General features: G+C 45.2%; 1 protein-coding gene across 2 annotated transcripts; it reads left to right on the plus strand.

The window, feature by feature from the left end:
• Positions 1-234: 234 nt before the first annotated feature.
• On the plus strand, positions 235-6,501 carry TAC1 (tachykinin precursor 1). Of its 2 annotated transcripts, XM_041466542.1 has the most exons (6): positions 235-273; positions 1,010-1,147; positions 1,250-1,346; positions 1,945-1,968; positions 3,601-3,654; positions 5,874-6,501. In XM_041466542.1, exons 2-6 carry the CDS (start codon positions 1,025-1,027, stop codon positions 5,921-5,923), a joined length of 348 nt encoding a protein of 115 aa, XP_041322476.1. In that variant the 5' UTR covers positions 235-273; positions 1,010-1,024; the 3' UTR covers positions 5,924-6,501. The 2 variants fall into 2 exon arrangements, with proteins under 2 accessions (XP_041322476.1, XP_041322477.1); XM_041466543.1 differs by lacking the exon at positions 3,601-3,654 and having other exon boundaries at positions 239-273.
• Positions 6,502-11,392: the final 4,891 nt, after the last annotated feature.

An 11,392-nucleotide genomic window follows, 5' to 3' on the forward strand; every position in this document is an offset into this window, starting at 1 on the left:
CGCGGGGCTGCGGCGGAGGGAGCGGCGGGGGCAGCGCGGGGCGCCCGCACCGCCGGCCCCGGGCAGAGCCGAGAGGCGCCGCCGGGGCGGGGGGCGGGGGCTGCTCGCCGGGGCGGGGGCTGTCACGGGGCTGGGACGATAAAACGGGGGGTAATTGCATTTAGGCAAATGAGGCTGTCTCGGCCCTCCCATTCTCCAGGCATATAAAGTGGGGAGCGCTCCTCGGCCGGCCAATGCGCTCGGAGAGCAGCGCTCGCCCGCCCGCTGCAGACGGTGCGTGCGCTGCGGGAGCCCGGCCGGCCGTGCCTGTGTGCGAGGGGTCCGCTTGTCCTGCGGCTGTGAGGGGGGTGTGTGTGTACTCCTTTGTCCCGGTCTGTATGTGTGTGCCTCTCTGGGGGGTGGGGGTGCCTATTCGTGCTTGTGTGCCCGCACGTGCGTGCCTGGATGTTTTTGTGCCTGTCCTTATGTGTCTGGGTGTGCAAAGGGATGAGTGTGCACCTCTAGACACATGTGTCTCTGTGCTTGTCTGTGTGGACAGCTACGTTCCTACGCGGGTGTGAGCATTTAAGGTGTGTAGCTCTTTGCATGAGCTCGTGAGTGGATGCATGTGTACCTGGATGTGTGTCTGAGGGGGATGTATCTGTCCGCGTGTGTTTATTTGGGAATGTGTGAATCCTAAATGTGCATAGACGTGTGAGGGTGTGTTGAAGTCTTCCCCGGTACGTGCGTGTGAAGGGGCACCGCTGGCTGTGTGTGTCTGTGTGTCTGTCTGTGTGCTGGGGGGCACACCGAGCTGTGTGCCGCTGCGATGGCTGTGGGGTGTGTGTCTCTCCAGAGGGGTGTGCAGCAGTCGAGGCGGGGTGCCGGTGTACCTGGGCGCGGTGGGGCTGTACGTGTGTCCGCACCTGTGCCCGCTGGCTGTGTGTCTGCCCGCTGGCTGTGCCCGCTGGCTGTGTCAGCCGCGCAGAGCTGAGCGCGGCTGCCGCGGCTCCAACCTCTGCCCCCGCAGGACGTCGAGGCGGCGATGAGGCTCCCGCTGGCTTTCGCCGTGCTCCTCCTGGCCTCGTCACAGGCATTGGGCGAGGAGATGGGAGCCAGCGACGACCTCAGCTACTGGTCCGACTGGTCCGACGGTGAGCAGGCGAAGGTGAGCCCCGCGGGGCGCGGAGCCGGGGGCTCTGTGCCGGGCCCTGCCCCGGCCGGGGCCGAGTGGGGTCCGCTCTGAGCGCCGCCCGCTGTCGCCCCGCAGGAGGAGCTGCCGCTGCCCCTGGAGCACTTTCTGCAGAGGATGGCCCGGAGACCCCGGCCCCAGCAGTTCTTCGGCCTCATGGGCAAGCGGGATGCCGGTGAGCGGGGCGGGGGGCTGCTCACGCCGCTTCTCCAGTACCTGCCCAAACCTTACGCGGTTATCGCTCGGGATTAATGTGTTACATCTGTTTTTTAGGCTGCCATGCGGGTGCTTTGGGTTTAGGTTTTTTTGCTTTGTTGTTTCTTTCAAGTTTTATATGAGATAAACTCACTGATTGGAAAAGAGAGGGCTTAAAATTCTTAAGTGTGTACCTGTTACAACACGTAAATCTCAGTAAGAGACAGCATGATAATTCATAGGTCAGCATACATGCCACTGAATCACCAAAGTGTGGAAACTGGTTGAATATACAATTATTGTCATGTTTTCTACACATTTACTCAAACAAAAACTGATCTAAGAAATTGGAGCTAAACTAATCTAAATTGTGTGGGTTAAGCTGAAACAAGTTTTTAGTCTCTTCAGAGAGAAATGCAGTTGTAAACCATCACCCTAATTTCCTTAAGTGGAATATGCATAGGTTAGTTTGTGTATTTGATTTTTCAAAGCATTGCAGTAGCATCATATGTATATGCCAATTCTTTTTTAACAACTTTTTTTTCTCTTTTTTCTCTTTCCTTTCCTCTTCCAATCAGGATATGGCCAGATCTCTCACAAAAGTAAGTTTAAAAAATACAAATAAGTATTTAAGTAATCATTAGAAGATATTCAAATAGAGAATAGTGAATTTGACAGGATTATTTAGAAGGCGACTGGTTTCAGCTAGGGACTGGCAGCACCACTGGTGGAGAAATGATCTATTAAAGAATTGAAACCTCCCCTTCAGTGCCACTGTGAGCCTGTATCTCATCTGAGCTGCTGCAAGCTTTGAGATTTCAATCCATATTAATGTGTGGATGTTGCAGCTCTCTCTTATTTCCCAAGGGGGGATTTTGTAAGCCTTTCTCATTGGCAAGCCAGGCTTACTGCCAGACTCTGAGAGGAGCAATTAAGATGGCAAAATCTGGAAAATTAGAATAATGAATTCCCAAGTCCCCAAGAACGCTTTCATGGGAGCGCCCATGTCCTCACATGCAAGATACTTGTGCTCTCAGCACTGGCTAAGATTCAGACTCCTGCTCACAGGAGGGGCTGATTGATGATGTGCTGCCATATGAAGAGCCATATCTTGCCCCCTAGTAAGTGTGCCTTGCTCTGCTTCTGTGTAACACCAAGCAGGAGATGCTATCAGCACTGGGGTGTTACCTCGCTCTGCACAGTGGTAGTTTTATTTTCTCAAATTATCTCATGATGTTTAAAGAGAAACTGGAAGATTCACAGATCTTCTATTCTGTGAAACCTCCCCTGTCCACAGACGCCAGGAACTGTTCCAGTATTCTATTAATCACAAGATGCTTTCTCTGGGGTTATGTATTGGAAGACCAAATAGAATCTGATACAAAGCTCATGCCAAATTACCATCTGACTAAAGTAAAAAAAATATAGTTTTCTGAAAGTGCTTCAGCTTGAATTAATATATGTGAATTCTGAGTATCTTGCTTTGTGTATGAATTCACCAAGCAAAATTCTTTTCAAAGAGAAACTTCTACATTTTACTCAAAAACCAGTTCAGATAAAGAAGAATAGTTCATTTTCCTTCCTTGTCTGAAACTACAGCTACTGCTATAACCTGGTATGTATTGTAGGCCTAAACTTGGAGTAATTTATCCTCTACACTTCCAGTGTCTTGAGAATTACTAAAGGGACAGGTAGGTAATACCTGAACTTATAAATATTCCAAAAATAGAGCCAGACTGTCTAGCTCAGACATGTCCAGACATAGAGTGCCATTGGCTTCCTCTCCAGTAAGGGCTCCACCTGACCTGTGAGGGAGGATTTTCTTCCACGTTACAGAACTAAAACAACAACAGGTAGAAGAGATGCACCACACAGATGCAGGCTATACCAAGACACTGCCTTCTTGTGCATTTGCTCAGATCAGTAGGAATTGTACCGGGAGAGAAATAAGATTTGTACTGTTAGTGGCCATTGGTTTTCCATTATACTTAAAAAAACCCCCAAAACCAAAGGTCTGTCTGAGCTAATGAGAAGATATCCACTAACTGGCCTGTGCCTTGGTCTATCCTGTTTAGTCTGATTAGTCAGACTGCTGTTTGTTCTCTGTTGTCTGAGAGTGGTGTGAACAACTGGTCTGTGACACAAACAGTGTCTTCTTTCCTTGCAAGAACCTGTTATTTTAAAAGCCTGCCTAGTTAAAATGTATTAAAACACCCCTAAATATATTTTTTCAGGGCATAAAACAGACTCCTTTGTTGGACTTATGGGCAAAAGATCTTTAAATTCTGGTATGTATTTGACTAAATCTGATACTTGGTGACATACAGCCTCTTCATTCCGTTGCCTCTTTGTTCTCTCCCAGCGGATGGAAGAAGCAGTTTCCATGTAGTGTAGTTACAGAGCTGTCTGAAAAGGAATCAGGATTTTCTTTGTTACCCAAGATATTTCAGAGTTCACTTCAGTGCTTGATCTTTTTTAACAACTCTGAGCTGCAGGCTGGTCTGAGCTGCAGGAAATTCAGGTAGAATTCCCCAGAGCACTTTCATGACTGTCCTGTCCTTGAATGTTCTGCTAGTCCCCAAAGTGCTATTAAAACAAAACACCTAAATTTTAATTTGGAGGCTGAAAATGCAAGGGTCACTTAACTTGTGGTCTAAATCCAGATCTCATCAGGTAAAAGGATATCTTCTCTGGAGACCTTTATTCCTAAGACTTGGAGCAAAAGGTGAAAGAACAGAACTTTGCCATTAACACCTCATCATTCTGCAGATGAGGCTGTTTAACATTCACAGTCTCTATCAGCTTTTGACTTCACCTAAAGCATTTTAAACTCTGAATGGGTACTGTGAATTTATTTTCCCACAGTGTCCATACAGGGCAGAATTCTCGTCTTCCCTCATGTGCAGACCCCCTGTGGGAAACTGGAGACTCGCCATAGCTCTACCTTTCTTCCCTGTGCTCTAGGGCTGCTCTGAGGAAATCCCTCACTGTGAACCATAAAGTATCAGTTGATTCTCCAGGATAAGAATTAAAAAAATAAAAAACCTAATATGTATTTCATGTCTCTGAAATAGTTCTCACTGTTTTGTTAAATGGATGATAAAAGTTAAATTACTAGCTGACACCTTTACATTATGTGGATACATGCTGTGATCTATATTCTGCAATTATGGTTGTCAGTAACTTTTATTTTCAATTAAACTCCCTTCAAGACTAGTAATATTGCTCTCTGCATTATTTTGCAAATTGCTACATATCATGAATAATTTTGTACAATTTTCTGCAGTGGCAATAGCTATTAAATGTATAATACCTGTAAATATATCTGCTATCACAAAAGTAAATAGCCTGTAAGTAATAAATTTGGGTTGGTTTCCACTGGGATTACATTTACATTAATATGAGAATGTAAAATACAGAAAATGTTTTAAAAAATGCAAAGATGTTATTGCCCTAATTTCTAAATTGCTGGTATAGTCAGGATACTGTTGTGTGGTATTTCTGACAAAAGGGAATAATGATGTTTTACTCTGTTGGGCTATGTAACACCTGTCTGACAGGTAAAACTAGAATTCACAGCTTTTCTGCCTCCCCAGGGAGGCTTGAGGGGGAAATGATAAGAAGTTTTTTCTGCTCCACCAGAGAAGATGGGTCCTAAGGACTGTGTAACCAAAGCAAGGTCAGGACTAGTAAGTGTTAGGACTACCCTCACTTTTCCCTTTTGGAAGACATTTAACTGGGCAGGACCTTTACCCCGTGCTGTGGTTTTCTTCTGCAGAAAGCCCTGAGCTTCCTGGTAATGGGCAGGAATTCCTGCTGTCCCTGTGGGAGCGAGCACATTGCTGATTTACAGCCTCAGGTGCCAAAGCAGGGTAAGGGGATGCTGATGTCTCCATCCCTGGTTTGGGGACAGCCTTGCTCAAGAAGGGCTCCCTGGATTTTACTTTCATTTTAAATGAGCAAGAAGGAGAGATCTACCACTACTAAACATAAAAGACTATTTTAGCCTGCAGCTTGTCAGCATGGTAGTCTGAGTACGTCTGAGGAGCTACTCCTGCCACAGTGTACAGTAAAATTATCCCTGTGTGCAGGGCTTGTGGACAGGGAGAGTTTCAAAGCGCTGGCAAAGAGCTGACTGCACAGGAATGAAGGTGGATATGTCTGTGCAGAAACCCTCTACCACAAATTGGCCTGAATGCTTAGATCCCAGCAGTTAGATGAATTCCTGGGAGATAAAGGGGCTCTGAGTTAACGGTGCTTCAAGCAGGTCAGGAGACAAGAGGTGGAAAACACTGCTCAGACCTTCAGCCTTCTGGAGGACCGTGTAGTCTGAGAGGTAAAACCAAACCAGAGCAGCTCAGGGATGGGCCAGGAGCCCTGGTCTCTGTTCCAAACATGCTACTGGTGCCTGGTGGTGCCAGCTGGCTGCAGGTCTCTGACACTTCTTGTGCTTGCTGGTGTTCATGCAAGGCTGTACCTGTGCTTCAATCTGCTTCGTTTTTTGCAGGGTCCTCTGAAGGGAGCATAGCACAGAATTACGAACGGAGGCGTAAATGAGACGTTCCCATGCGTTATTTATTAAACTTCATTTGTTCTAATGGCCAATGCAGTGTAATATAAACTAACCACTGTATGAAATAATTATTTATTTAATAACTGAAGGGGTTTGGTTTTTTTGAGTTGTACATTCAATAAAAGCATTATTTTTCATATTGTGGCAGTGACACGTGTTGTGTAGGTGTGCTGTGGTTCTGAAAGGACCAGCAACCCTAGTGATGTCTCACAACAAAGCACATGTTTGAAATGACCTGTAGAGTCATGTTTACTAAACAAGCAAGTATTCTTTTGTTCATTGAAAGCGAGTCTATCGGCTTCACAGCTAGAGCAGAACAGAACTGATGTTCAGTCTAGTGCCTCAATTTGTTTTCATGGTTTATTATGCACTGTAATTTCTGTATGAAAAAATATATTTGTATCATTGCAGCATGTTTTATGTTCTGTGATTATGCATCAATATATTTTAAAAAGGGGGATGGGTAATGTTTGAATGGGAATCCAAGGTCTTCATTTCATAGTTTGAAATTTTATGATAGTAACATTTTAAATAAAAACTACTCTGGGGCTTTTGCAACATACTTCCTTTGGTGATAGTGGTGGAGTTATTTCCCATGTTGGTCTGGAATGAGAAATAGCAACAGTGGTCTGAGACTGGAAAGAAATATCAAATTACTTTTTTTTTTGCAGGGAGGCTGTGAACCTCTCATGTGTGTTTGGTGAAGGTTTGAGGGATTTGGAGATAGGAGTTCCAGAGATTGCTCCAGGTCACACAAGGTGCCAACCCTTCTAAACCTGATGGAAATTAGGAAGCATGTTTACTGAATGGAGAGAGCAGGATCTATCCCCCAGCTCCAATAATTTGCTGTGGAATTAATCCAATGTTGTAGATTTATTACTTGAAAGCCAAGCTCTTAATAAGTTCTATCCCTCGGATTCACAATAAAAGCACCTGTGGGTGTGAATCCATGCAATATAAAAGAAAAAAATGTGACTGTAATTATCTTTTTAATTAAAATATCTGATTGCAATGTATCTAGGATAGCCTGAAATGCTACATCCATCTCAGCAGATGCCAAGGCATCTGGAGTTCTGTCTTCTTTCCCCCTGCTATGAGCTATGCTTCTCTGATGCTATGATGCAAACTTTTATTGCAAATGAATCACCAATAAAAACAGTCAGTGTATACAAACTAAATTTAAAACTAAGTAATGCAAAGGGATTCACTGCTTGTTGTTTTCCATTTTGGAAATGAACTCATACACCTCCATTTTCAAGGTTACCTGAGAAATCATCACAACTACCCCCATTAGGAGCAGGTGGGTGCTGGACCTCACTCCTTCTGGGTTAGAAGCAGCACCCAAGCCTGCCCATGCTTAAAACAGATCGCACTTTCAGCTGGGTAGAAGCCAGATCTAGCAAGGTGGGGGGCTACATGGTGGGAAAGCTGAGTTAGCTTGTGGGAGGGACCACAGTGATGTGAGACACAGTGGTTGTACTGGCACTCTGGCAGCTCTTTTTCTTCCCAGGGCTAATTTTGAGGCTGATAAGCTTCTGTATGAACTCCCACTGAGCTCAGTGAGTAGGAGAAGCTGACTGCTGGGCTAGCAGCACAGCAAAAGGACTGTGGAAATCACGTTGAATAATGCTTGGTGAAGGGTAGAAAGAAAGAAAAAATTTAAAATGCTGTTACCCTTGCCTGGAGGACCCTGGTGCTCACAAGAGCTCACAGTCTGTGTGTGCTGAATTTTGAGACATAGAGAGGAAAGAAAAAGCCCCACCATTCACTCCTTGCAGCCTGCACATCTCAAAAACCTCCCTGCAAAGCCCACAAAAATACATGGGCTGTAAGTGTTTGAAAGACAGCACAGGTACTAAATAACAGCATCCAGTAAACAGATAGGACTGAATTTTCTAGAAAAAACATAGAATGGGTTGGGTTGGAAGGCACCTTTAGAGATCATCTAATCCAACCCCCCCTGCCCTCTCTCTAGACCAGTTTGCTCAGAGCTCCAACCAAACTGACACTGAGCACTTCCAGGAATGGGGTATCCACAATTTCTCTGGGCAACATGTTGCAGAGTCTCACCACCCTCATTGTAAAGAATTCCTTCCTTAAAACCAACCTAAGACTACCCTCTTTCAATTTAAATATCTGATCATCTTCATGCCCATCCTCTGCAGCTGCTCCAACAGTTCCATGTTCTTCCTGTGCTGGGGAACCTGGAGCTGGATGCAGCTGGATCCAGGTGGGGTCTCGTCAGAGCAGAGTAGGACAGGATCACCTCCCTCTCCCTGCAGCCTGCACTGCTTTTGGTGCAGCCCAGGATGTGGTTGTCTCTCTGGGCTGTGAGCTGGGTCGTGTGGAGTTGCTCATCCACAAAGAGCTCCAAGTCCTTTTCCTCGGGGCTGCTCTCAATGCATTCCCTGCCCAGCCTGTATTTGTTCTTGGGATTGCCCTGACCCAGGTGTGGGACCTTACACTTGGCCTTGCTGAACCTCATAGAATTCACACAGGTTCACTCCTCAGACCTGTCAAAGTCCTTCTGGGTGGCGTCCTTTCCCTCAGGCATGTCAGTGGCATCACCACAATTTACTCTAGAAGGAAAAGCTGAGCCTCTGTCACCAAAATAGTCTTCTTTTACATGTCAGTCTATTTAGTGGATCCAATCTGGAATTTTAAACAACTCATTTTAATTTCTGGTGGCAAAATAATGTCAGATTTGTGCTAATCTGGGTTTTGGACAAATTTCAATTTAGCATTGATTTTTATGTTTGTATAGACATATATTCCAAGCTAGAAATAAAGCAAACACACCAAATGGCATACCCTGGAATGTTTCAACTGACTCTATCAACAATACATTAAAAACCCCTCCTCAGATCTCAGTGCTGGCAGGGATGGCTCAGCCAGGCCATGCCACATCGGGGCTGTGGGCTGTGCCTGTGCAGCAGCTCCTGCGCAGAGGTGGGGTGCATGAATTGCACACATCTGCAGGCATCCAGTCCAGCTGTCTGTTCTTTCTTGCCACAGACTCACTCACAACGTCTCCCCACAACAATATTTGCCCTCACAGGCACCTTGGGATCCTGAAGACACATATAGGGATTCTGTTTTTACCTGCCTTTAGTCTTAAGCAATATAGTCTATAGACTATTGAGTATGTCAAAGGGAGTTTTAAATCATTTCAGTGGTCTTTAATCTCCCTTTTAGGGCTCCATCAGCTTTTAAACTTTTGTGTGTTGGACAGCATTGCCTGCAGCCCCAGGCCATTCCTGCCTTGGATCACTGGGCAGTGCCCACTCTCCAGCTCCACTGCAGACTTTGGAGAGGCTTTCACTAAATCCCTCAGGGTCTCCACAACAGCCAGCCACGACTGTGACACTGACTGAGCTCTTTTTGGTGGCAGCAGTCTGACATCCATCATGTTGCATAAGCTAATCAATAACACTGCAGCAAAATGCAAGTAAGCTTTAAATAAAGCAATAAAAGTCTTTCTAGGAAATCAGCACAGAGAGTAAACCCAATGCTGATAATTGTCCCCACTGGGAATGCTACAGGCAGTTTGACATCACAGCCCACCTCCAACATGCTTAGCACCCTTTTTGCTTATTTTTTCCCCCAGAAATACATCAATCATCTGCATTGTGGCATGTGCCTGTTCTTCTGGGAGGCACTGTCTCTCCTACACACAGGCTCTCCCCTTCACCCAGACAGCAATGTGAAGACATTCCCTGTCTCAGAAGCCTGTCTTGCCCAAGACTGACACAGAGGGCCAGCAGCTCTATCCATCATCTCCATCTCTCTGCTGTTGCATGGAGAGTGGTTGTCCGTGGTGGAGATGCAGCCAAATTCAACCTGGCAAGCCAAATCCAGAGCCATTGCTCACAAACCCTGCCCATGAAATGGGGAGCTGGGAGGGGGGTCTGGCCCCCATACCTCATTTCACCTGGGGAGCTCAGGCTCTGCAGCACTTGCCTAATTCTGATGCCACAAGGAAATCCGTGCTCTGTTCATGCCAGGAGACTGGTATTTTTCAGCATGGTCCTAACCAAAAGAAAAGTCTGGGCATGGGGATCTTGCAGGAACCCAACCCCTAGCCATCATGAGAGAGCAGGAAAACATCAAGAGGTTTTTTGAAAATTATTAAAGTGAGTCTTTAAAATCCTGTTTGTTCAGAGTATGTCAGTAACAGCTCCTTCAGAGCTACCAACAGCCATTATTTAAATGCAAACTTTGTCCCTTAAGCTCTGTCTCCTAATTGATGGCTGACTGCTTTATCAAAAGAGATACTGAGCAAGTCCCAGTGCAAACTTTGGTAATGACCAAATGCTCTTCTGATGAGCCCAGGCAGTTCACTTAGCCATAATGTGGCACACTGCATTGACAAACATCTCAGAGTGACAGGACAAGAGCGCACAGGGTCTCCTTCCCTGGCGCTGTGCTGTGCCAGGATACAGCCACCTGCAGTGCCAGATACAGCCTCATATCCTCGTGTTACCTGCAAAAGAGCTCACCTCCCTTTACAGAAAATAATTGTTACTTAAAGAGCAGCAATTTTTGAAATTTTTTGTTTTTGTGTTAGCAAATGAACAAATAGCCTTGAACCTACATCTTTCAGGGGGAAAAAAAAGACACTTTTTGCATTATTCTTTTAATACTTTTGATAGAGACTGAAAAAATTGTCAGCTGGAGAGGCTGTGTGAAAATTATTATGATATTTATTAAAAATAATCACTGCTCCATTCCTGACAGATATCTGATTTCTGTCAGAATAAACCACCTCAGAAACTCCTTTTTAAAGAGAGGTATATAGAAAGTGTGTAAAACCCATCACCTCTTGTTTTCTACATCCATTTCCAAAGTAAACATGTTCCCACTTATTGCATATGGAAGAAATGAAATGTGAACAGACTGTTGGACAACAAAACACTTTATCTCTCATGGTGCTTCGTGCTCTCCCAGAAGCCTGGAGGGAGGAAGCCCAGCAAGGTGAGATGGCTCAGCCAGAAGTAACAACAGTGGCTGAGCTAGAAATACAATGCACACCATGTACCTAACCAGCCACTTCAGTGCAAAGAAACTTCACAAATTATAAAGAATAATGCTAAATGCTAAGAAAATATTTGGGGAGTGGCGGGGGCAGTACCTTGTCTGATTTTTGTCCTACCTAAACAATTTCCTGCATTTCTCTTTCAGCTGTAAAAGAGTTAAAGGATACACCTGCAACAATATATCACAGAATTTAGATTGAAACAGACCCCTAAGATCATCAAATCAAACAGATGTAACAATGGAGACCCCACCCAAAGGCAAGAGAGTGGAACTGTGTGGAGCAGGTAAAGAGCTGCATAGATTCATGCCTTATATTCTCAGTCAGAGCTGGAGTGCCTCAGTGCCAATACATGTTAATACACCTTCAACATTTTATTTTCATGAACCACTTAGCATTAAAAACACCTAGCTGAGTA

The sequence above is a fragment of the Pyrgilauda ruficollis genome, unplaced genomic scaffold (genome assembly GCF_017590135.1).
Source record: "Pyrgilauda ruficollis isolate IOZ18807 unplaced genomic scaffold, ASM1759013v1 scaffold2, whole genome shotgun sequence".
NCBI lineage: Eukaryota > Metazoa > Chordata > Aves > Passeriformes > Passeridae > Pyrgilauda > Pyrgilauda ruficollis.